The sequence below is a fragment of the Belonocnema kinseyi genome, chromosome 3 (genome assembly GCF_010883055.1).
Source record: "Belonocnema kinseyi isolate 2016_QV_RU_SX_M_011 chromosome 3, B_treatae_v1, whole genome shotgun sequence".
Lineage (NCBI taxonomy): Eukaryota > Metazoa > Arthropoda > Insecta > Hymenoptera > Cynipidae > Belonocnema > Belonocnema kinseyi.
The window spans coordinates 71,765,058-71,792,152 of record NC_046659.1 but is presented as its reverse complement, the minus strand read 5'-3'; the positions used below and the strand labels follow the sequence as shown (position 1 = coordinate 71,792,152).

Sequence of the window (27,095 nt, the reverse complement as noted above, 5' to 3'; positions counted from 1 at the left end):
AAAATTTATCTCTTTGTTTGAAAATTAAACTATTTTGTTTAAAATTCCTCTTTTTGTTGTTGTTGAAAATTCAACTGCTTGGTTGAAGGTTAAACTATTTTCAGAAAAATTCATTTTTTTAGAATCGGCACTTTGTTTGAAAATTTAAATATTTTGTTGAAAATTTGTTGTTTTTTAATTTAAAAAAATTTTTTGTCCGAAGATTTAACTATTTATATTTTCTCCAAAGTCGTCTTTTTTGTAGAAAATTCGACTACTTTATTAGAAATTCGTCTTTCGGAATATAAAATTCATCCTTATGGCAGAATACTTATAATTGTCGGTTGAAAGTGAACTTTGTTGTTGAAAAATGTTATTTTTTTAATTCAAATTTTTTAGTTAAAAATTCGAACGTTTTGTCTCAAATTCTACTGTTTAGTTAAAAGTTTATATATTTTGGTAAAAATTTGTCTCTTGCTTAAAATTCCAACTATGTGGTTGTAAATGTAACTTTTAGAGTACGAATTTATTTATTTTTGTTCAAAATTAAATGTTTGGTAGAAAATTGATCTCTCTTGTTTGAAAATTAACTTTTATTGTTGAAAACTGAGATTTCCAGGTTAAAATTTAACTTCTTTCTATTTCAGTTTCTATAAATACTAATTATAATCATATTCGGCCAAAACCCTTAGACAAATTTATACGTTTTCCTAAACATTGTACTTTTTTAGCTTGAAATCTCTTTATTTGAAAATTCTTTTTTGTAGATGTAGTCTTAAAATGTTACAATATTAAATTCTCAACTTTAAATACTAATGGTTAGAGAAAATGAAAAATTGGTTAGGTAAAAGTGAGAGAAATTTAAAAATTAACTTTTGCGGCCGCCTAGTTGTTTATTACAAATATCGTCAATATTCGAATTTCCACTGTAAAAGTCATCCTGGACTCATTGACAGGATTTCCATTTGAATTATTGTTTGAAACTCATTTTTCCAGAGAATAAATAGGAAAATAAATGATTAAAATAGGTAAAAATTGTCGTATCCAAACGACAAAGTTCTATGTAGGAAAATACAGGAAAATTAAAACTTGGCGAGATTTTTTTTGTTAAAAATAAAGACAGAAAATGTCGTCAATTTAGAATTTTTTCACTTTTTAATAGATTAACTTAACAAACTTTGATATTTCACGAACAATATTGATTGTAATTATAACTTTTTAGTTGGCCGGATATTTGGTATCGTAGGTATTTTTCACGATTAAAAATTGTTTTTTGCAAATCTGTTAATTATTTAATTAATAATAAAGTAATTAATTAAAATTTCCTCAAAAATTGAAGCATTGAACTTTCATCTTGTCAATTTATCATTAAATTTTTAGAAAAAGGGAATGAATATTGAAGGCTACAGGTCAAATAATATGCTGAAAATGATACATTTTACATGGTTTCTAAATCTGCTGCGTCCATTTTCTAAGAATTGTACAATGTGTATACACAAGTTATTTTTTAGCGACTTCTTATTCATTCTAAAAGGTTTGATGCAAATCGAAGAGGAATTAGAGATATCCACTAAAGGTGTGAAATGTTCTCTTTTTTTATTTGGCTGCGATTGACTACCTTAAACCGAGATCTAAAAATTTCTTAAACAAATAATAATTTTTTTCTCATTTTTTTTTCTTTCAGAAATCGAAGCCCAAGAAGCTTGCAAATGGCTCAGAGCTGCAGGATTTCCACAATACGCCCAGATGTATGAAGGTGAGTCAAAAGTACTTTTGCTAATCCTCGAATTTACGGCTAATTTGATTTTCTTATCTTCAGCTCAATTTATCTATGCCTCTGAAGATCCTTTCCATACCATCTATTTCGTATTTGTTATTTTTGTTACAATCTTATTTCCACTTGTTCAAGCCTTAGCGACACAACCTGAATTTTAAACTTGGTGAGCAACCTGATTTGTTTGACTCGAGCCTGAAACGAATGGCCTCGGTAGGATAGGTTATAAATTGTAATATCGTGACTTCAAACAGACTATGTGTTTCAATGACTCAGGAATGAGGATTAGGCCAATGGGATACTTTCAAGAAAACACTCGTTCCCAACATTTCAATCTGGAGCAGAGCCAACGCTTTAAACAATAATCTCTTGAGTCAATTTTACATTTTATCCACTTCTTTCATATTCCTTCTTACGAGTCTCCTTCAAATTATATCAGATTCTTACCTCATTTGTAAACTACCACAAAAATTTATTTATATGTTTAGATGATCTTGATTTTCACAAGAATCTACAATGAAAGGTTCTAAGTTGTGTATACTGTAAATGCCGTATATAAATCACGTAAAGCTTTTTTCAGAAATCTATCTTACGTAATTTTTTCGGACTAAATTTTTTCCCCGAAATTTATTTAGGGGCAATCCAAAAATAATGTAAGACGATCTGAGAGAAAGGGTGTTCAGTAAAATTTTACTGTTTCTTGTGCATTCTTAAAGTAGTTCCAGAAAATAATAATTTTAAAAAATGTGGTAGTTTATATTTGAACCAAGAAGAGATGTGCATTTCAATTAAATAAGTTGCTTTTTTAACAAAAAAGAAGAGCTTTCTACTAAAAGAAATAAAATTGTATATAAAAATGACCAATTATTAGCCAAGAAATATTTTTCAGTGGATAAAGAAAAAAAATGTCCAAAAAGACGATCTTTCTAAGAAAAAGTTTTATTTTTAACCAGGAAGATTAATTTGCTACCAAAAAGACGAATTTTGATTAAGAAAATAAATTTTCTATGAAAAAGACTAAAGAGTTCAATTTTAAACTAAAGAATAATAATTTTTAATTAAAAATAGAATGATTTTCCTACAAAATAGTTGAACTTTAAAATTAGATAGTTCAATTCTCAGCTTGAAAAATAATTTTAAAAATGAATTGAATTTTGAACACTATATAAATATCACAAAAATAAATCAATTCTTATACAAGACATACATTTTTAACCAAATAATTGCATTTTTAAACTGAAAAAGATTCATTTTTAAACAAATTGGAACGAATTTGATCCGAAATAGTTGAATTTTCAACCAAATAGCTCAATTTTCAGGTAAAAAATTAATTTTAAACTAAGCAGTTAATTAGCTAAACTAAAAATGGAATAATTTAATTTTGAATTAAAAAATTAAGTTTTAACATACAACAAATATTTTTAACAAAATAGTTAGATTTTGGACAAAGTAGTTTAACTTTTGAATAAATAATACAATTTTCTACCGAAATCGATTAATTTTTAACCTAATATTTTAAGTTTGAAACTAAAGAAGATTTTATTTTGAACCAAAAGTGGAACGAATTTCCTACCAAATAGTTGAATTTTTAATTAAATATTTTGTTTTTATTTTAAAAAATTATTTTGAAGCAGAGTATTAGAATTTTCAATCAACAAAATTGAATTTAAAAACAAGATTTTATTTTTATATTAAAAACAGTTAGATTTGATAAGAAAAGACAAAATTCGAACAAAATAGTTCAAGCCAAAAATGCAAGTAATGGTTGAATATTCAGACAAACAAAAATTGTTAGTCAACAAAGGAAACAAAATTTAATCAAATTGTTGGATTTTGAACCGAAAGTTTGAGTGGGGAAATACTTTAAAGCCTTTAATAAATAAATAGGAATTTTGAATATTTATAAACTAAATAATATATTAGTTAAATATTGAAATTGAATTTTAATACTTTTAAAATATTAGGTTAGAAAACTGGAAACTTTGTTAGGAATCTAAAGTTAATTTTCCATTGCAAACTTTTTCATTTCGAACTTACACACTTTTAAATTCGGACGAAACAAACTGACTATTGAAAACTTTCAGTCCTGGAAAAATTATAAAATTGTACGGTTGAACAACTAAGTACTTATTGTTATTAACACATTTTATGTTCAAAAACTGATGTCAATACATTTCAACGTATATTTAATTAATAGATTTTATTTTTTATATAACTGTTGAAGGGAGGGCTGGAAATTACAGAAAAAGACCTTGCCTAATTTTTAGATGACCCCTTATTTCTTTATTTATTATTTCGTGAATTTATGTTTATTACATTTATTATTGATACTAATTATTACTAGGTACCGTTAATATTATTAGTTAAATTACAAGTAATTACTGACCTGCCATTCCAACCAAAAAAATGTATGTATTTTTTGCATCTCTTACCTTATTTATAAACTGTCAAAAAAAAAATTATCCATACATTTAGATAGATAATCTTGCTTTTCACAAGATTCTAATAAGAAAAGATCTAAATTGTATAGAAAATTCTGAATTTATGTCGAAGATCTTAAATTATATCTATAAAACCAAATTAGATTTAGAGGTATTTGTCAATTTAACTTGAATCATCTAGGCTGTAGAAAATTTCGAGGAAAATTTCTATGACCTCAGAAGTCGACGCCAGAATGAGGGAATTTGTCAAATTTATTCATAATAGAATCCCTTTCGCTGAATTCTATTCTTTATTGACAAGTATTTTTGAGAAATTAAATTTTTTCTTCGAATTCAAGTTCGTTGACTTTAGGTGGGAGGTCTGACAAGTAGAATGACTATTCATTTTAACAGTCTTGTTAAAATTGGGGAGGAATTTTTGACATTTGATTCTTCCTAATTGGGAGACAAAGCTTTCGGTGTTCCATATGGTATCTCGATTTGCGAAGCATTGACCTTTGATTCATGGGCACGCCTAAATATCGTATTTCTTACTCTGCCCACCAGACAAGAGAACTTTTTTTATTCGGATCAGTAACCACTCCTAAAGACCAAATTAAACTTCCATAAATAAATATTTCACATACCGTAATTTTATCTATTTTTGCATTCTTTACACTCTCTTTTATAGACCTTTAATAGGGTTTCTAGATTAGAGTGGATCGAAAAAAAATTATAAATTGAAAACGTCTTAGCACTGGAAAGTAATAAAAAAATTTAATCGCAGGGTTTTTGGAAAATCGTAAATGTTATTTTTTTCTTAATCTGCATAATGTGCCTAATTTTTAAATTTTATTTCAGACTTTTTATTGGAATTTATAAAGGAAAAATTTTATGTTGTTTGGAGGCCTAAAAATAAAATTTAGAAGTCTAAAAATTATAAATAATTATTTTTCAGCAGAGAAAAACTTTTTTATGCTCAAAATGAACTTCAAAAAAATTGAAAAGTTCAGATGGTTGGAAATGACGAGTTGCTCAATTTGTTAAATTAATTCGTCATTTTTGACGATTTAATAATTTTTTGGAAGTTCATTTTGAATATAAGAAAGTTTTTCAGGTTTTGCAGGTCTACGAAAAATAAAATTCCTCCAATATAAACTAACATATAAAAATTATAAAACATGTAAGAATTCGGCATGTTATGCCGATAAGGAAACAAAAAAAACATTCACAAAAGAAAACGTTTCAGTGCTAAGGTGTTATCAATTTATAAATTTTTTCGATCCATTATAGTTGTCTACACGTCTAGAAAACCTGGAATTGTTAGAAAATTTTTATATTCCTCGAAAGATATGAAAATGCCAGAGAATTTTTTAAAAGTCACGGAATGTTTTCGAGAGATTGCTTACATTTTTTTAAAGCTGTAAGTAATTTTTTAAATTCATATCCATGGTTTAAGATTCATAATTTTAATTAAAAATTCATCTCTTTGGTTGTGAATTTTATTATTTTGTTGAACACTTTTTTTTTTTGCGTTATTGAAAATTTAATGATTTCAGTTAAAGCTCCATTATTTTAGTTGAAATTCATCACGTTGGTTGAATATTTAATTTTTTTTTTAATTCCTTGTTTTTTGTTAAAATTTAATTCTTTTAAATAATAATTGAACTAATCCTTTCATTTAAAATAATATATCTTTATCGATTGACGATTCCATTTTTTGGTTGAACATGAATTTTTCTTAGTTAAAAATTCGTGTATTTTGTTCAAAATTCGTTGTTTTTTTTTGTGCAAGAAACTAATATTCTTGATTTAAAATGTACTTATTCCAGTAAAATAATCATCATTTTAGTTGAAATTCATCTATTTGTTTTAAAATAAAGTATTGCTATTGATCATTTATCATTATAGTTAAAAATGTACCGTTTTGGTAGAAAATGAAACTACTTTTTTTTTAATTCATTTTTATTCTTGGTTGAAAATAAATTTTTTACTGAAAATTTAGTTGTTTAATTTGTTGTGAAAAACTTATCTTTTTGTGATAATTTCAACTATTTGTTTGGAAATTCATTTTTTTATGTGGAAAATTCGTAATTTTTCAGTAGAAAATGCATATTTTTGGTTGAAAATTCAACTTTCTGGATAAAAATTCATCTATGTTCTTAAAATTGGAAAAATTTTAGTTCATATTTTATAAATTTTAAGCTTTCTGAAGTGAATTTAATATAGTACCTACAAGAATTTTCGAAACCTTTAGGATCATTGAAAATACTTTTGGGACGGTCTCCGAATTCTAATGAACCTAGCCATTTTTTTCCGACTCCCCTAGATTCACCGATAATATTTTGTCTACGTTCTCCGAATTTCGGTGAACATAGACACGACATTATTTATAATAAACTCGCGAAATTGTATATATATAATTATACTAGAAAAAATCTGAAAATACATGGAGAAAACCTTGAATATTGTCAGGGAATTTTTTCCAGGATTTTAATAGACACCATCAAAAGAAAAATATTATCAAATTCTGGGATCACATGACCGACTAAGGTCGTTTTATAAAAAATGTAAGAAAAAAATTATACAAGATCGTGATGCATTACAGAACTTGAATTTAGAACCAGACTTGATTAAAGTACAGTGCATCCTTGTTCTTTCTTGTAGATGTTGGAGATGAAAATTGATTTGAATATTAAAAAAAGTTTTAATCGCGTCATAGGTATGACGACTAAGATTCTATGGCGGATATAAATGCTAGTCTTAAATAAATGTTTAGCTGCCTCAGCTGAGGGCATTATTTATCAAGCCAGTGATGCCATTGATCGCTCGGATTTCCGGTAACAATAGATGCATTATTAAGGCCACTGCTACAAAGGATCCTGTTATGAATAGTAACATTTTAAACCTCAGGTCATATGGGTTTAAGTATCTTTACGTCACTAGGTTTTACCCTCGATTTTACCTTGATCTAGTAACTAAACCTAATTTTTTATGGCAGGGTCGAGGTCTCTGATGATTAGGCACATTTGATTGTATAATTTCTATATTTGACGCTTTTCATCTCGTAAATGATCTGAAAAATAGTTTTCCATTATTGAAATAAATGCCACTTTCTCACACAGTATTCAAAAAATTGATTTTTTAGAAAATTTGTTATTTGAAATTTAAACAAAGAAAGTGGCTTTGTTTTCATTCTACTGTCATCATTCCCCTTATGCGATCAACGAATCAGAAGGTTCTCACGCGATACGGAAATAAAATAAGCTTAACGCATGGTCATCTGGGACTATTTTTAAATTGGAAACTCCTGATTTTCCGTCGCATAAAAACTTTTCGGCTCAGCCTTAACCTATATTGAGGTACTCAAGTTTTTCGAACAAGTGGTTCGAATCTCCCTGCAATCTGTTTATTTCCGGATTCGTGGACGTCAAAATATTCACTCCCTGTCCCTGATATTGTATTTATTAATAACCAATAAATTTGAAATGGAATCAGAATTAGTAGGCGGATGCTGCCTCTTAGGATTTAGCTGACATTAATAATCTATAATTTATTAAGGATTTAGTAAAGTCCATGACATGACACCAATAGTAGGTCACTCTTCAGCAGTAAAACTTCCCCTCTAATCATGACATAAGAATATTAAATAAGAAATTAAATATGTATCAATTTTAAATAGGTAAATGAGAATCTGTATAATTTATACTATGCAGAAAAATGCATTCAATCTATAACAAACTTGAAACTCACTTTTTATACACCATTCTGATCATAGCATTAAAAGTGGGTCACTGTTGGTATCTTTATCCTATAAAGTAAATAATGTAACAAAGAAAACATTGATAAAAAGTTGTTAAGAGGAATTTAATGTGAATAATTCTGAATTCAAGAGAATTTTGTTTCCCTGAAAAAAGATGGCAGTTACTCGTGCTGAAAAAATCCGGTTATTCGTGCCGAATTTTCGGTACACGTAACCACGGTCTCTGCATTAACAAATCACTATTCTCCAGAAAGGCTATCTGTTATGCACTATTTCTGCACCTTAATTAAGAGACGGGGGTGCAAAGATTTCCACATCACAGCTGTCTGGATCGATTCACAGAAAAAGCTCGTGCTTTTTCGGTGTTCCGGGTAAGAGATGAGCCATCTAGTTTTCACCAGAATGACAATTATGTATCACCCAATACAAGAAGATTTAGGTTTTGGCAGACTTCCTACCAAAGAGAAATGAAAAACGAGAAATAAAGATAAGAAAAAACGATAAGAGAAAAGATCTAAGAAGGAAGGACGTTAGCACCTACGATCTTGAACTGAAGAGTAGTACTCGAGAATAATAGATACAAATGGAAAAACAGATTCTATTATAGATACATGCTCACTCAGTCGTTTTGTAATACCCATCCCACATAAATTTTCAAGATCATTCGTTATTCAATCAAGAGCTACATTCGTTTTCGAATTATTACGGAAATTCGTAATACATTATTATCGACATTTGAAATTAATTATTTATCATTAAAATAATTAATTTATTATTGAAATTTTGTAATTAGTTCATGTTTAATCATTACAGTGCACTGCACCTTTCCTCCCAACAAAAAGTACTTGTAGAAACTAATTACCACCTCATTCGTCATGACTGATCACTCACATATAATAAATTAAATTCCGAAAGTAGAATCGTTTAACTAAATAAATATTCCATCCAAACCACGTTTTCTGAATCCAATTAACGAAACCTGTACTTGTGGTACATACATCATGAACAGAAATGAGGTATTAATTTCCCCTGATTACTAAATAATTAGTCAGTTTTTTTATTTGTTGAATATTATAAATTAATATTATTTCCACGCACAAAGGAGGAATTATTTATAGTTAACAGTAAATTGGGAGCTATATTGCAGGAGGTATGTTACAGCATCGAGTTCGGTTTGTCAATTTATGTTTAGTCACTGTTGTTAAATACTGTCTCTTTCCCTTTGAACGGTTCGACCATAGTTCACCAGTAGACCATAATGGGATATTGATTCTATCCAGAATGACGTAACCCAATGTTTTTTTTTTCATTTTTTTTTCATGTAAATTGACGTTCACAAGCTATTACATCCGCTTATTGTTGGATAGTTACATGCACCATATAATTCACCATTACTAATCAGACATTGACGTCTTCCTTCTGCCTTCGAGATTTCTTCGCAATTGCTCTAATAGTCTAATGGCTTTCGAATTACGCTCATGCCAACACTCGCCATCTGAAGTTAACTATTGCAGAAGTCACAGCCAATTTGTGTCGAAACCATCTGTTGAAAGATTTTTTTTCATCATTTCTTAACGCCCAATGCGATTTTATGCTGCTTGAAATAATATGTTGATGGGTCCATGAATAGTTTCTTGAATACGTGCATGCATAGAAACTCGTTGTGAAAAAAAGTGTATAGTGTTTGACCATTTTTACAATTCAAAGAATTTCGCATATGAAAAATGGATGTGATTTTGGCTCAAATTTTATTACGTCCAGAAAGTAAATGATAAAAATGTTCTAAACTAAAAAAAAACTTTTCTGGTTTATTTAGGATTAATGGACACAGTAATATATTTGTTAGAGTACAATTATCAAATTAAAATGGAAGCATTATCGGCAAAGCGAATCAGCAACTCAAAAATTATGTAATTGGAAGCATTAAAAACCATTATCTTATTTGTCAAATAACTGATTCAGAAACCTTTGTCTTAAAAACTTTCAAAGCAAAGAAATAATTTTTTTTAATAATTAATAATATTGATAATAATAAATAAATCAAAAATAATCAGAACAATAATAAATAATAATAATCCGTAGCTACCCGCGTGAAAAAAGTTTGCATGGCTCAAGCATGGCAAGACACTTGGAAATATCTGGCAGAAGCATGGATCACGGTTGAATGGCGGCATGGCGCAGGCCTTGCTCCTGTCCGTTTCCCATGCTTAGGACACGCTAAACACATGAATATTCTTAAGAACATGTAAGTGTAAGAAAAAATTAGCCAGCATTAACAATGAAAATCTTATGTTTGCCAATAGCCGACACGTTTCTAAATGGCAGGTTCGCTACCCGGGTGTACCGCACCGGTTCACGCACCAGGTAGTGTAGCACATTTTCTTTATAGAACTTTTTCAGAATTTAAATTGTGCTAATTGCCAAAATAACTACCGTTAGTGAGTCGACAATCCGTGTGAATCTAGTCACGCACTAGGTAGCTTCGCAAGTATTCTACGCGAATTTTTTCAAAGTTTAGATTGTTTGAACAGCCACAATTACTAAGAATTGTCAGCCGACGATCCGAGTGCACCAGGTCAAGCACCAGGTAGTATAATACGTATTCTACGAGAACTTTTTACAAATTTAAATTTTGTGAATAATGAACTTTTGCAAAATTTAGATTGTTTTAACATCCAAAATTACTAAAAATTGTGTGTCGACGATCCGGGTGCTCCAAGTCGAACACAAGGTAATTTAAAACGTTTTCTACGAAAACTTTTTAAAAATATAAATTTTGTCAATGATGAAAACAATTCCAAATCGTGATTTGACGACCCGGGTACACCAGGTCGCGCCTTAGGTAGCTTAGTACGTATTCCACGAGAACTTTTTCTAAATTTCGATTGTTTCAACAGCAAAAATTACTCAAAATTGTAAGTCGACGATCCGGGTGCACCAGATAGAGCATCAGGTAGTATAATACGCATTATACGAGAACTGTTTCAAAACTTAAATTTTGTGAATAATGAAAACATGTCCAAATGGTGAATCGGTGACCCGGGTGAACCAGATCGCACCTCAGGTAATTTAGCACGTATTCTGCGAGAACTTTTTGAAAATTTAGATTATTCCAACAACAAAAAGTAATAAAAATTAAAGTCGACCAGCGGCGCAACCTGGTGCACCCGGGTCATCGATTAACCATTTGAATTTGTTTTCATTATTCACAAACTTCAAATTTTTTAAGTTCTCCTAGAATACGTTCTATACTACATGGTGCTCGATCTAATGTACTCGGATCGTCGACTCACAATTTTTAGTAATTTTGGCTGTTGGAACAATCTAAATTTTGAAAGTGTTCTCGTTAAATACGTGCTAAGAACATTGGGCGCGACCTGGTGCACCCGGGTCATCGACTTACCATTTGGAATTGTTTTAATTATTCACAAAATATAAATTAAAAAAAAGCTCTCGTAGAATAAGCAAATAAATACCTGGTGCTCGACCTGGTGCACCAGGATAGTCGACTCAAAATTTCTAGTAATTTTGGCTGTTGAAACAATATAAATTTTGAAAAAGTTCTCGTGCAATACGTACTAAGCTACCTGCGATGCGACCTGGTGCACCCGGGTCATCGACTTACCATTTGGAATTGTTTTAATTATTCACAAAATATAAATTAAAAAAAAGCTCTCGTAGAATAAGTAAATAAATACCTGGTGCTCGACCTGGTGCACCCGGATATTCGACTCAAAATTTCTAGTAATTTTAGCTGTTGAAACAATCTAAATTTTAAAAAAGTTCTCGTGGAGTACGTACTAAGCTACCTGACGTGCGACCTGGTGCACCCGGGTCGTCGACTCACCATTTATAATTGTTTTAATCATTCAAAAAATATAAATTTATAAAAAGTTTTCGTAGAATACGTAATTAACTACCTGGTGCTCGACCTGGTGCACCCGGATAGTCGACTCAAAATTTCTAGTAATTTTAGCTGTTGAAACAATCTAAATTTTAAAAAAGTTCTCGTGGAGTACGTACTAAGCTACCTGACGTGCGACCTGGTGCACCCGGGTCGTCGACTCACCATTTATAATTGTTTTAATCATTCAAAAAATATAAATTTATAAAAAGTTCTCGTAGAATACGTAATTAACTACCTGGTGCTCGACCTGGTGCACCCGGATGGTCGACTCAGAATTTCTAGTAATTTTGGCTGTGGGAAGAATCTAAATTTTGAAAAAGTTCTCGTGGAATACGTACTAAGCTACCTAAGGCCCGACCTGGTGCACCCGGGTCGTCGACTCACCATTTGGAATTGTCTAAATCATTCAAAAAATATAAATTAAAAAAAGTTCTCGTAGAATACGTGCTAAACTACCTGGTGTGCGACACAGTGCATCCAGGTAGTGAACTTGCCATTTAGAGACGTGTCGGCTATTGGCAAACCTAAGATTTTCATTTTTAATGCAAGCTCGACACTTATTTGTGATTAGCGCGTCCTAAGCATGGGAAACGGACAGGAGCAAGGCTTGCGCCATGCTGCCATTCAGCCGTGACCCATGCTTTAGCCAGATATTTCGAAGTGTCTTGCCATGCTTGAGACATGCAAACTTTTTTCACGCGGGTATATAGAGCAATTATAACAGTGAAAGTGAAATATTCTTGTCCCAATTCTCTTCCAATTTGTCTTGTGTTTATTTTCTGGTGACACATTGTGGGAAGACGTAGTAGAGAGAAAGAGACTTTAAAATTTGTTAGAAATCTTTTGAAAATTTAATTGGACTAGAGTTGAAATTTAATAACATTGATTAATCTCCGCCGAAGAAAAAGGAAATTTTTACCGTTTCTCTCATTAATGAAATGCAAATATAAGTCTTCAATATTTTCATAAGCTTAGAGAAACTTTTTTATTGAAAACACAGAATTGTTCAAAATGAGCCTTTAAAGTCTATATAATTTATTCATGAAAGTTAATAAAAATTGGGAATAAATTTAATATTTTCGAATGTAGCTTAGTGAATTTTTACCTTGACTAAATTCACAATCTAAGGTTAAAAAGTGATATTTTTCTACTTTGAAACGAAAAAATTAAAGTCCAATAAAAAATGGCGGTTTCATGAATCATTATATACATGCACCTTAAAAAAACGGGTTTTTACCATTAAATAAAATGTTTCGGGGTGTATGAGAAATTTCACATGTGAAACCTGTTTTAGTTCCACTATATTATGTCTCGTGAAAAGTAGGGCAAAGGTACTAAATTTAGATCGGATTTTAGAAACAATGTCTGAAATGCAAAATACAAAATGTCGAATTTGAAAAAAATGTATCACTTTGACAACCTGGTTCTTGGGTAAAATTGCGAATTAGTCTCAGAGAAGGTTAAAACATTACTAAATTCTAATAAATAATAAACTATTTATTAACTAATTGTGAATGAAAAATAAAATCATGTAAAATATTTGTGATTAAATCAAAATGTAAATAATCTTATTTTTTCATGTTTTATAAATCTTTGTGACCATATTATATAATTTTACACTGACTAGTAAACAGTTCTAAATACTTGGGTTTTTACTGTCTAAGAAATAAATTATTTATAAAAATATTGTGTGATTAAATCTTCAGTTCCTTTTTAGTTCGTCTGAAATAGATATATCTGTAGGAAAACAAGTTTAAATATATTGAACATTATTTGGTTTTTATACGTTAGTCATAGTTACATTTTATAGTAAATATTTGGCCACAAAACTATTATTTACATTCATTTTATTTTGAAACGCAAAATTTCAATCCGCGAATACTAATTTTTTACTCATTTTTATCACAAATTGCAATATTTGTACAAAATATTTCTATATTAGGAACACTAATGGTAGAAGAACTTTTTATTGAAATATATTTTTTTAATTATAAAAATAAACAAGAGATAAGGGGATAGAACGAAAAAATTATATGTTTCACATTTTCTGCATTATTTTACTAGCATAAAATCTTTAAAACCCTATTATTTTACTTAAACTTAATGCTTTTGTGAAAATTTTTGAAATTATATTTAAAAGATGATTACTCTCTGAAATATTAAGGCATCTCAAATTCATCAGTAATTCGGACTTCATAAACTGAGGCCCAATGGAGGCAATTTTTTATTTTTTTTTTATACCTAATCTAAAGCGTATAGAAAGATTTCCGTTAAAGGCAATTTTTTAAAAAAGAAAAATCTAATTTTTATTTAACGATCGAAAGAAAAAATATGCCCTATTAGCGGCACAACGATAACACTATATATACATTGTCTGATGAAGAGGGTCTGCTCAGTTCTGTTTTTTCGCGAGTCTAACGACAAAACAAAAAACTACTTATAACTTGGGTCCTGAAGAATAGTAGGTTTTCTTTTTAAAGTTAGGTGCGCCCAAAAACAGAACCGAGCAGTCAACAATTCCTCTTCATCCGATATGGATGGTAAACAAGCATGGTAAGTCATGAAAGCAAAAGCCGATTTAGGCAAATGTTTCATCTACGATGGTCTTGTTGTCATAGTGCCGCTAAAACGGCCTTTACCGGAAGTGTTTCTCCTCTCTAGATTATGTATACAAGAAACTAGACAAAACGGCTTCTCAGTTTGCCCTCACTTTATGGAGTCCGATGTAGCGATGATCTCCAGCTCAAGGGGCCTTGAAGGATTTGTCACTCATCGTAAAAACTCCTAACTTAGCCATGATGAGTAATGTCAGAGTTGACAAACTTTATGATAATATTTCTTCTGGTTGTTTAATAGTGCTCTGACTTACAACAATTTATATTTAAAATTACAATTCTTATATTAACCAACATCCCACAAAACTAAGTTCTAGAATTATATCAATTTGCGGTAAAAACAATATCGATCAGAATTTGGACCCCTGTTCCGGATTAAGTTCTTTCGCCTTCTACTGAATTTTCTATTCTAACACTGTGTTATTAAAGGAAATTATTTTGCAGACCTGCGATAAAAATGATAATATTTGATGAAATTCAGAGTCGGTTTATATTCGTGATACCTAAGTGATTCTTCTTGTAGACGGTTTTGCATACGCGCTCTAGAAATGATGCATGGATACATGGCAGATAGCATTACATAGCAAAATGTGTACTAACACCTATTTCTGATAGTATTGCCTCTCATTGTCAGTCGTACCGTTTGAGCAAATGTGTTCGTTCACGATTGCCGTTCACAGCCGTCGAACTGTTCTTTATCTCTGTCATTTGACGTTCAATCGATACTAATAAATGTTATGTCCTGTGAACGTAGCTACCGTTATGTACATTCATAGATAATCTATATTTGTCCTGCTATTGATATCCTTTCGCAGCACAGATTTTACAACAATTTGTATTTATCTCACACTCACGTCACTATTATTAGCCCTTTTTCTTAACGATTTCGCTATTTTGCTACTATTCCGGGGTTGTCCTTGCGTCAGGAAATCGGGAAATAGCAGTAAATTTATTTTTTGACCGGGAATTTTACAAATCTTTAGAAGAGATATCTATCAATGCACTTGAAATATCACTGATTTTAAGCAAGTTCGATTTCAGAAATTTCAGAAAATCTCAAAATGTGTCAGGGGTATTTTAAACAATTCGAAAAGATTTAACTCAATTTTGTCTATATGGCACTATTTTACAATATTTTTGTTTAATTTACATACGAATATTAGGGTGGCCCAAAAAATCACAATTGAGAAATTTTAACGGGCTTTTTGGCCAAATCGTTCTAGTAGGCAAATAAATGTATGCCTATTTTTTTATTTTCAAAAAAATATATTTTTAGAACTCGCTCTGGCCATTTTTATATCTTATGGAGTTTAACATGTAAAATCTTTACAATTTTTATTTCTTCGATTTTGGACAGGAAATTATAAGCCAATTTATTTGATAATTAATATACTTGTTCACTTATCAATGAACATTGCATTTATCGCAATTTTGTATCTCAGAAATATTATGCAAAAGTTTTAGGCATATCAAAAATGGCAATTTTTGGAGGCTCATTATGACCCTCAGATATACTTGTGTAACTTGACATTTTGAAGAGACATTCTTTAGACTATTGAGAATAGATTTCTAAAAAAAAATGATTAAAAGTATAATTTAAATTGAGTAAAGCGTAAGAAAAGCTTATGAAAAATGACGCATTTAAGACTTAAGTTGAACACCGACTGAAGGGACTGCAGGTGGACGGCTGCAAAAAAAGTTGACCCACGGTCGGTCCGCTCATTGTACACCGTATTTGCTGTCATCCCAAGCTGCCGTGACTGACAATGAGTTGAATGGTCGAGTAATAATAAGTTAATAAATCTATAGCTGCTCTCTGGGTTAAAACCTGTAGCTGGTGTAAGGATTTCTTTACTTCAAGTCAGGAAACTTTGAAGCCTCAGAGCGAGTTCTAAAAATATTTTGTTTTGAAAATAAAAAAATAGGCATACATTTATTTGCCTGCGAGAACGATTTGGCCAACAAGCCCGTTAAAATTTCTCAAATGTGATTTTTTGGGCCACCCTAACGAATATCGAAACTATTTTGAATTTCTCAAATGAGTCCGAGGCATGGATACCCCTTAGCAAGTAGAGGTAGAACAAGAAGTATGAATGAATTTATTTTTTTTTTTAAAGGGAAAGAAGATATCGAAATATACAGATGTCTGGATTAAGGCAATTTTTTGGAAAGCAAACATTTCATAGAAGCTTTTAGAATGATAGATGAAGTGCTAGAATAGATGATAGAAAAGTGAAAACTGCATGAGGTGCAGTAAAAGCGTTTTCACTTCCTTGAGTTGTTCTGCGTAGAGTCTCCTCGAAGAATTCTAAACTGGGATGAACATACGTGAAATTGCGAAGCTAAATTTTACGAAGTGTTAACTCGGGTTTGGAGCCTCTGGGGAAATTTCTTAGGAAAATCTAAAAAATAAGTAAAATGTATAAAGTTTCGTCTATTACTACAGTTTTCTTTTTGTATTAGAGATTGAAGGTAACAATTTATTTTATTTCTTCATTATCATTATATATTTTCCCCCAATTATGATACTGTTTCAAAGAATAAATACTTCTAAATTATGATATAAATTTTTGAGATTCTTTATTATGAATTCATCTTTATTTAGTTAAAAGTGCAACTACTTGGTTAAAAGTTAAACTCCTAGTTAAAAAATAATTTTTTTGGTTCAAGATTAATCATTTCAATTAAAAATTCACCTCTGGTTGAAAATCTAACTTTTTTATCGAAAATCAATTTTCTTAACTAAAAATTTAGCTGTTCCAGTAGAAAATTTAACTATTTTGCTGGAAATCCGTTTTTTTGGCCTAATAATTAGATTTACCACAGAAAATTTCACCATTCTATTTTTGGTTGAAATGTATATTTTCTGTGTATGTTCTTTTAGCTTGGAAATAAAATTAATTAGTTCAATCTTAAACTGTTCTGTTAAAAACTATTCTTTATAAAGATTCATCATTTTAATAAAAAATGGATTTCATTGGTTGAAATATGAAATTTCTTTCTTTTTCGTTGAAAATTTGAAAATTATTATTTATTTGAATTGATAATGTGAATGTTATTCCACTTGAACATTCCATAATTTTAGTTAAAAATTCATCTTTCTTGTATGAAATTCCACTATTCCAGTTCAAGATTTACAATTTTAGTTAAAGATATATCAATTTATTTGAAAATTTAACTATTTTTTTAAAGCTAGTTTTTTCTTTTTTATTGAAAGTTCTTTTTTTTGTGGGAAGTAATTTTTTAACTGAAAATTTAACTTATTCCATTTAAAAGTTCCAGAGTTTCAGTTGGAAATTCATCTGTTCGGTTTGACATTAATTGTTCAAACTTAAAATTAAAAATTTAAGTTTACATTGATAATTTATCTTTTTTAAGGAAAACTGATGTTTTGGTATTGAAAATTCAACTATTCCAGTTAAAGATGCATCGTTTTAGTTGAACATCCATTACTCAGGTTGAAAATTGAACTATTTTCTTGAATTTCGTTTGTTTCAATTAATTTTTTCAACTAAAAGTTTAACTATTATATTTTTTATTGGAAATTTATATTTTTAGTGGAAAATGTAAGTATTTGTTTCAAAATTAAATTATTTTGCAATTGTTTGGTCTATTGTGTTAATGGACCCTGTTTACGCAACTGCGTACACTAGTCGATTAATGTTTCGAAGGTCCGCGTCGCTCAGTAGGTGTCCTCACAGAGGACCCCCTACATGATAAATACCTCTTATTGACAATCGTACAGATAGGTAAAAAGTTAGAACATGAGGTGGGATACTTTCCGGGCAAATCTCTTAATTGATTACAATACATTTCCTTTTGCGAAGAAAATGAGTCCCTTTCTACATACCTACAAGAATTTGATTCCCTTCTGGCTCATCAATCTACTTACCAGGAAGAAGAAATCAAACAATGCATCACGTGGTGGAAATGATTCGCATACTTAAAGGCCTATGATAGATCGCTATTATTGCAACATACCGATACTATACTTCTCGGGTTACCTTTCTCGTGGAATATTTAACTAGGTCGATCCGATCGAACTTGTCGTATTTACTTCTACACACTACGGAGTTAGACTTCCCGTCGACTTTGTAGCTCCGAGTCTCGCCAACAGGAATAACTTTAGAATCAGAGTGACAGGATTCATATCTGAATAGCTACATAACGATTCGACGCGAATGCAAATTCATGTAAGGAATTTTCAAATGGTACATCAATCATTCAATTGATGTTAAAAAAGGCCCTACAAGTGATTACTCGTTTCTATAAATACCAAACGGGTCATCCAAAAATTATGAAGGATATTTTTCCGACATTTTTGAGCCCCCCCTCTCCCGTTATTTTAGAGACTGTAAGCTTTTATATTTATTGATAATTCAACTACTAATGTAAAAATAAAATAAAGGTTATTCCCCTACGTTACTGATAATTCTTGTTTCTTTCCTTTTTATTATTATGTTCCTATTTATTAAAAAAAAAAAAGATACTTTAGTAAGCGTTTATAATGCTAATATGAATATTAAATGAAAAAAGTGTAATTTTCTTTGCTTAGAAATTTAACTATTCCGTTGCAATTTTTACGATTCCATTTTTTTGAAAATGTAATATTTTAATTATTGACAAAAATTTATATACAATTCAACAAACAAAAATTTTTTTTTTAGATCCTGAAGTTTATATTTTAATTTCTTTAGTTGAAAAACCATTATTCTTTTTGGTTAAAAATTGATATCTTTGGTTGAAAATTCAATTATTTTGGTAGAAAATTTATATTTTGGGTGTAAAAACTCGAATGTTTTGTAGAAAATTCGTCTTATTTGGCTTGAAAATTCAACTATTTGGATGAAAAATAATGTGTATAGTTTAAAATTCGTTTTTTTTTCGGTAGAAAATTAGTCTTTGTTAGAAATTCATCTCATTGCTTGAAAACTAAACTTCTTTTTAAAAAATTCTTGTTTTATTGCTATTGAAAATTCATCATTTTAGTTGAAAATTCATAGCTTTGATTGAAAATTTACGTATTTTGTTGCAAATTCGTATTATGGTAGAAAATTATTGTTTTTGGTTAAAAATTGATATCTTTAATTGAAAGTTCAATCATTTTGGTAGAAAATTCATATTTTTGGTGTAAAAACTCAACTGTTTTGTAGAAAATTGGCCTTTTTTGCTTGAAAATTCAACTATCTGGTTGACGAATAATGTGTTTTGTTTAAAATTCTTTTTTGTTGGTGGAGAATTAATCTTTGATGTAAATTCATCTCTTTGGTTGAGATCTAAACTTATTTGTTAAAAATTCATTTTTTGTTGCCATTAAAAATTCATCATTTTAGTTGAAAATTCGTAGCTTTGATTGAAAATTGACCTATTTTGTTGGAAATTCGTTGTTTTTGTTCGTTTGAAAATCAATTTGTTAAACCTAAAGATTATCTTTTTGTTAGTAATTTATACATTTCGTTTATAATTTGTATTTCTTAGTAAAAAATAATCCTAATTGTCTAAAATTCATCGTTTTGTTCAAATATTATATATTTGGTTCAAAATTTAACTATTTTGTTAGAAATTATTATTTTTGGCTTGATAATCCCACTGTTTGGATAAAACATAATATGTTTTGTTGAAAATTCGTCTTTGTTGCTAGAAACTTAATATTGGTTAAAAATTCAGTTTTTTTATGAAATGCAACTACTTGGTTGAAACTTGAACAACTCTGTTAAAAATGCACTTTTTTTGTTATTTTAGATTGATTCTTTTAGTTTTTGATGTATAAATTGGTTAAAAATGTACCTCTTTCGTTGAAAATTTTTTTCTAATTTGGTTGAAAATTAATTTTTTTAACTGTATCTTCTTTAGTTTTAAATTCATGCATTTTATTGAAAATTCTTCTTTGTTGGTAGAAAATTAACCCTTTTGTTTAAAATTCATCTTGTTGGTTGAACAATCGACTATTTGGTTGAAATGTAGTCTATTTTGTTCGAAATTGACACTTTTGGTTCAGAAGATTGAATTTCTGCTGGTACTTTCTCTAAGTTTTAACTTATTTGGATTTCCTTTTTTTTTTAGAAAAAATTTGTTTTACTAAAGATCATTATACCTCCCCATACATCCCTCATAAGAAGCAGTAATATATAGAAAATTATAAATTTTTCTTTATTTTTTGGAATTAGTTTAAAGCTTTGTGGAGGCTCTAATAAATTTTCGCCTTGAATTTCGCTAACTAGGAGGACTGACCCTTTATTTCTTAAAGACTGCGATTCACTCTTCTTTGTTGCAAAAGTGCACGTGGCACTTAGTTTGTCATTTAGTTGGCACTCTTGTTAGAATTTTATGTAGGGCTTAGCGAGGCATATTTCTCGGATAATTTCAGGATTTTACCCTGAAAAGTCTTGAATTCGCAGTGCATGGTCATTAAACACTCGTTTCAAGTTTAAAACATCATAAAGACCTCCAGTCACGCAGTCTGGAGTGTAACTTTTAATACGAACGTGATATCGCGAAATACAAGTTGATGGACTGGACGGTTATAAGTGGTCGAAGATGATAGTCAGACGTGAAAATGCGTGGCCTCGTTCTCGTGACGTCACTTGAACAAAAAGATGATTACTAAGCCAGACAAAAAAATGCCTCCTCGTCGCTCTTAAAGACGTCAATCCCTTTGCTTTTAATTATTTAAAATCTCTCAAAACTTATTTCTAACTCAATGTTAGTGGGCACGAAAATTTAAAAAGTTTCCTTAAACAAACTTTGGTTCAAATGATTGAAATCCATCAAAAGGTTTCTAAGTTCAGTTGAGCCATTTCAGACGCTGTGTCGACCTTCCGCCTTCTCACGCACGAAGAACAAACAATGTTGTGACTTGTGGTCTTACTAGGTGTTGTCAGGGTCCAGAAATAAATTTTCGTTTTATTCTTTTTTAATTGTATCATATAAGAAACTGATTAATTCTTACAGTGTCATGAATTATTTAAATAAAAGTTTTAAAATAAAGTCGGTCATGAAATATGAATAAGCTAAATTAGCAGCAAATGTCTAAAGAATTAATGAAGTACTTGAAAAAATATTATTTTTTCTAAACTGCAAAATAATTTTGTAAACAAATGTAGCTTTTTAGTTAGATAAAGAAAATCATTCTTACGTTTATTTTTCTCGAATTATCTAATCTATAAAAAGTGGTGTGACGATACTTTTCGACCATATCGCAGTAATTGTTGTGTTAGAAACCTGATTGACTTTTAATTAATTAAATTTGCTTTATATCTTAAATATAAAATGTTAACCATGAAATGGTCAAATAAACCCTTTTGATAAGCATAATCAGGAAAAATATTATACATGTTTTATGTTAGTGCGTTCTGCTGGAAATTACTTTTTTTAAAGAATTTTGATGTAAGAAGCGTAAAGAATTATAATTTTTACTTTTGAACATGTGATTATCATTTAACTTAGAAAAAAGAATTTTTTACATGGAACAAGAATTTTTCGAAACGATTTTCATTTTGATTTAGAATTAAATTTAAAATCAATCCCTGTTCAATTTTAGAATAATAATTTTTTTCCATCTTGCAAATCAATAATCTCTTGAAATCTTTCAAAATCTTTTGATTTCGAACTTTTTCAAATTTGCCGGAAAAAATGAACAATTAGCCGAGAGAAAACCGGAAAATGACCGAAAATTGAAAACCATCCATCGGCAGTTTTTTGGCAAAATTTAATCCATACTCTTTGCTCGGTGCAACAAAGGTCCTCCCTAAATGGTGAATATCTGTTTTTTAAAATAGCAAAATTGTGTAAAAAGTTAAAGCACAAGGTCGGATACTTTCCGGGCAGACCTTGTAGATGAAGTATTACTTATTTTGAAAATGAATAAAAAAAGAAATGAGTAATTTGTCAGTAATATTGATATAGTTAGAGGAGTACAAGAAGAGGTAAATTCACTCATAGCCACTAATTTGCGATATTTCTTTGCTTTCATTAAAGTCTCGTAGCTCGTTCTGTACTTACTCGAGTGAAGCAATGTAACGTTTATTTCAAGCAGTGACATTGAGTGTTGTTTCAAAAAAAGCCAACAGGAGCAACTATGTTTAAGTAGACGGGGAAGGCCGGTTTGCGTGCCTCCATTTACACTGCAAAGGACTTATTTCTCCAAAGGAATTTCTTTGCACTGTGAATTATTAATTCACCCCTTCTCTAACAAAGAAAAAGGACAAAAATGTCAAATACAAAATTTCCCCTTCGTAAATCAACATCAAGAAATTCTTATTCGCATTTACAAAATGATGTAATTTTCATTTTTTAAACAACAAAAAACAGCTGCTTAACAACGTTTTGTTTTTACACTAGAAAATAAAACACGCGTGATTTTTTTTGCCGTGCACAATTTTCAAATTCAAAAAAAAAATTAATATTAACACAAAATTGTTTTAATTCAAAGTATTTATCATCGAAAATATTAGAAACGCAAGGGCAATATTTTTGATAATTGTTGAAAATCGATATCTTAACTTCAGATTTAATATATAATATTTTTGGATAGACGATGAAAACGTTACTATTTTGTTCAAAAATACAAACATGCGACAAAAGTGCTAACATTGCTTATTGTTGTTCAAATATTATACGCATTATTTTAAAGTAAATGATATTGTATTAACAATAGAAATTTTAGTAAAACAACACTAACATAAAATAAAGAGAAATTGTTGAGGATTGTAAATTTTCATTTAAACTTAATATCTTTTCTTTAAAAATAACGATTTCCGATAAAGAAAGTTGAAATAACCGAAAATTGTTAAAAAGTTGGGAATATTCTTTAAAATATACGAAGAAAAACAATAACGTAATTCAACATTGTTGAAAGATTCCAAATCTTCTTCAAACTTTCATGATTTTTGGTTAAAAAAAATTCAGGTTAAACACACCAACAGAACCTAGAGTCATGGAAAAAATCAAATAATCTTTGAAATCTAATCATTTTGTATTTAAAATACCAATAAGTTTCGTCGAGAAATACTAACCAAACAGAAAATTGTTTAGAATTTCAAAACGTCTTTAAATTTAATAGCTTTTCGGTTTCAAATAACCGATTCCCTTTGCACCACGTTACAAAATGTTCCCAAACTGTTAAAAAATGGCCGATCTTATTCAAACTCTAATGATTCTTGTCTAACAATCTTTTTAAAAAATTCTTAATTTTTAAAATCTATTAATCTCGGACAAAAAATATTCACCTCTAGTGTAAAACTCTAGCATAACCTAAAATTGTAGAAATGAGGAACCTTTAGGATGATTTTGGTTTCAAAATGCTCATTTATAGTGAAAAAAGTAACAATCCTAAAAGATATAAAATGCTGGGTCTTCTTCGAAACTTTATGATTTTATATTAGAATGCTTTAATAAAAATACTCTGCTCGTGAAAAGTACTATTATAAAATACTTATATTTACAAAAATTTATTATTTAAAGAAAAGAGATTAATTGTAGAAAGAATTTTCAAAATTACATGTACATTATATTAAAAAATAGGAAATGGAAAGTTTTATTCCAATTTTCTCGTTTAAAAATATACCTGGAGCATTGAACTTTTCTTGGCCGAACAATGTAAAGCCGAAATGCATCTCATAATTTGCTTGACGAACAAGACTCGACGTGAAAATAAAAAAGAAAGTCAAGTACATAATGTTACTAAGCCGAAAGTGTTCTTTTTTTCGTATAGGTAAACAATAAATCAGTCCAGCAATGACTTCGCACCACTATTTGATTTTTTTTTTCAAACGCATAAGTTACGCGTGTCGTTGTCAAAATGTCGAGACGTCTCACACGCGTTCGGCAAGGCGTGCTTATCCATTGAAAATTAAGCTGATTTCGACACGCCTGGATAAGTTGTGAGGGATAAAGGAATGGATCCTTCGCGCTTGAAAAGGAAAAAAAGTACTCGAAAGAATAAACAAAATTTCAAGTACCATTGTACTGAAAGAATATTATTATTTATTATTGAGTATTATTATAATGCATTAATAATACTAATATATACTATTATTATTTATTATTGAGTATTGTTTTTATGTGTTAATAACAATAATATATAACATTATTATTTGTTTAAAAAAATAGTATTGAAATAATTTGTTTCCTAAAATTCATAATTATATATCAAACGAGACTATTGACACTTTTTGACACTTGTTTTTAAGGCTAATGCGACTATTTTTTCACAAATCTACCAAATTTAAATCTCAAATTCAAGGGACTTTAAATTTTTCATAATTTTTCAAGAAATTTTAAGAGATATTAGCAACTTAATTCAAGGGATTTCAAAGCCAAGTATGTTTAGGAGGTTTAGCAGACTTACGCGATTTTATAGGATCTCAGAGACTTTCAAGATTTTAAAAAATTCAAAAAGATTGTGATGTATTTTACAAGATTTAGAAAATTTTAAACTTTCATCAATTTCAAAGGATTCTAAAAAGGTATCAAACAATTTCAAAGATTTTAAGCGATTTTAGTGAATTTTTTGAATTCCTAGGAAACTTTTAGATTGTAGAATAATTGAATTTAATAATATTTCAAAAAATGTATTGCAATTATAAACAATTGCAATAGATTAAAAAATGTCTTAAGGAATTTCGAATGATTTCGTAAGATTGCAGGCTATTTTAAAGATTGCAATTAATTTCACCATGTTATGAAAGATTCGTTTGATTTCAAAATAAATTAAATATTTTTTTTGGGAATTTCGACCAAATTTAAAGGTTTTTAATGTATTTATGTGGATTTTTAATATTTCAAGGGATTTCAAAGCTTTTAGGGCATTTAAATCGATTAGAAGGTATTGCAAAAAAAATCAAAGATTTTAAGAAATTTTAAAGGGTTTTCGATTTTTGGGGTATTATTTGGATTTCACAAGATTGAAGGGATTTTTTTCAATTTCGAAGGATTTCAAAGGATTTTATAGAGTTAAGGTTATTTTAAAATATATCAAGCAATTTAACAAGGTTTAAATTTTTTCGGGTTTTCAAAAAACCACGTGGAATTTCAGAAAATTTCAAAGAAAGAAATTTCACGAAATTTAAGGGATTTGTAGGATTTCAAAGTAAATTATAAAATTTCGAAGCAGTCATGTGGATTATAAGAGATTTGAAAGATTTCAGGGGATTTAAAAAGATTGAAGATTCTTCAGGGAATCTTAAAGGATTTCAAACATTTAGTTTAAAAGATTTCAAAAGGTTTCACGCGATTTTATAATGTCTAGTAAATGTATACTGTACTTAAATGTACTTAAATTCATATATTAACCTTCTTAAATCCAGGCAATATTTTCCTGAATTTAAGTTCATTTCTGCATTTAAGAGTTAAGTATATTTCTGTTATTCAAAGTGTAAAATTTTGCAGTGTTTCTTTTTTTTACTGTTAATACAAATTACAAAAATAGTCAATCCTTCGATGTAATATATAAAAAAATTGTATGACACTATCTTCCTACCATTTTCAACATTTATGCTGCTGTTGAAACTATTTTGAGTTTCTCAAATGAGTCCGAGGTCTGGTTCAGGCATTTGTTTCAGAAGTGGATTTATTATATTACGTTCATTTATTTTTAATTTATAAACAGAAGAGGATAAATAAAAACACTTTGTACAAATCACTTACAGCAGAGTTATTAAAATAGCAAGCATCAAATCAGAAATAGGTTTCTGGTATCCGCTTATAGCAGGCGTCTAATAACTAGGTTCTCGAAATATCGCAGTAAATTATCTTTCCTGGTAAAGACGGGCAGCTTACCAAGTTCGCTAGACTACTCGTGTATGCTCGGATCAAAGGCGACACGTTTATAACCAAATTAATGTCTCGGTGGCATTCAAGGGCCTCTCGCAAGACAAGAGTAAGACCCCACCGATTCCAGTGGATCCGGCCAATACGGCGAATCCGATTTCACTATACCCATTGGACAAGATCCAAAAGTCGGCGGGGCACTCATTTCTCGCAAAATTGGACCAAAAAGGTCTTTGACACATCTGTTGGTGCCAAGCCAAGCCAAAAACTAACTGCTAAACTACGCTCACGAGGCCATGCTGTAACCACACACCTGGATGAGCTGTGCAGTTGTTCCTCGAGCACACAAAGCGGCTTCCTTTTCTTTGAAAGAAACGGAAATTGAAACCTGGAATTTTTCGGTGGACAATTAACAAATGATATGACTTGCATTTGATTTTAACCGGAACAGATGTTTGCTGCATTCAAACTATTATAAATAATACAAACACGGATTATACAAAGTTTTCATGATATCCGAGAAAATGTTTTAGCGTTCGTTTTCGTAAAGTTATTTTCCCATGTGAAAAATTTATGTGTTTATATATAGTGGACGAGGCAATGATAATTTTCATTTGTTGTTCTTTCTAAAACAAATAAAAAATACCCGTGTTTTGTCACTATATGTATTATATAACCTTTTCACCTGTGTCTGGATTCAATATTTATTCTTTTTCCGTGTACCTGACCGGAAAATCGGGGAAACTGAGACATCACTGGGTATTTTTTATTTATTATTATTATTACACCATTAAGCCATTTCCCTTTCGGGGTAGGCGTGACTCACTCGGCAGGGGAAAGGAGTAGTGTGTGGATGGGATAGAGATTT

At 29.8% G+C, this 27,095-nt stretch overlaps 1 protein-coding gene across 2 annotated transcripts in view; it reads left to right on the top strand.

Annotated features, from left to right (window-relative positions):
* LOC117169157 (rho GTPase-activating protein 7) overlaps positions 1-27,095 on the top strand; it is a 407,356-nt gene that overhangs the window by 312,586 nt on the left and 67,675 nt on the right. For both annotated transcript variants that reach the window (XM_033355372.1, XM_033355371.1), the window contains one exon: positions 1,664-1,735. In XM_033355372.1, coding sequence (XP_033211263.1) covers positions 1,664-1,735 — 72 coding nt within the window. The remainder of the gene's footprint in view (positions 1-1,663; positions 1,736-27,095) is intronic.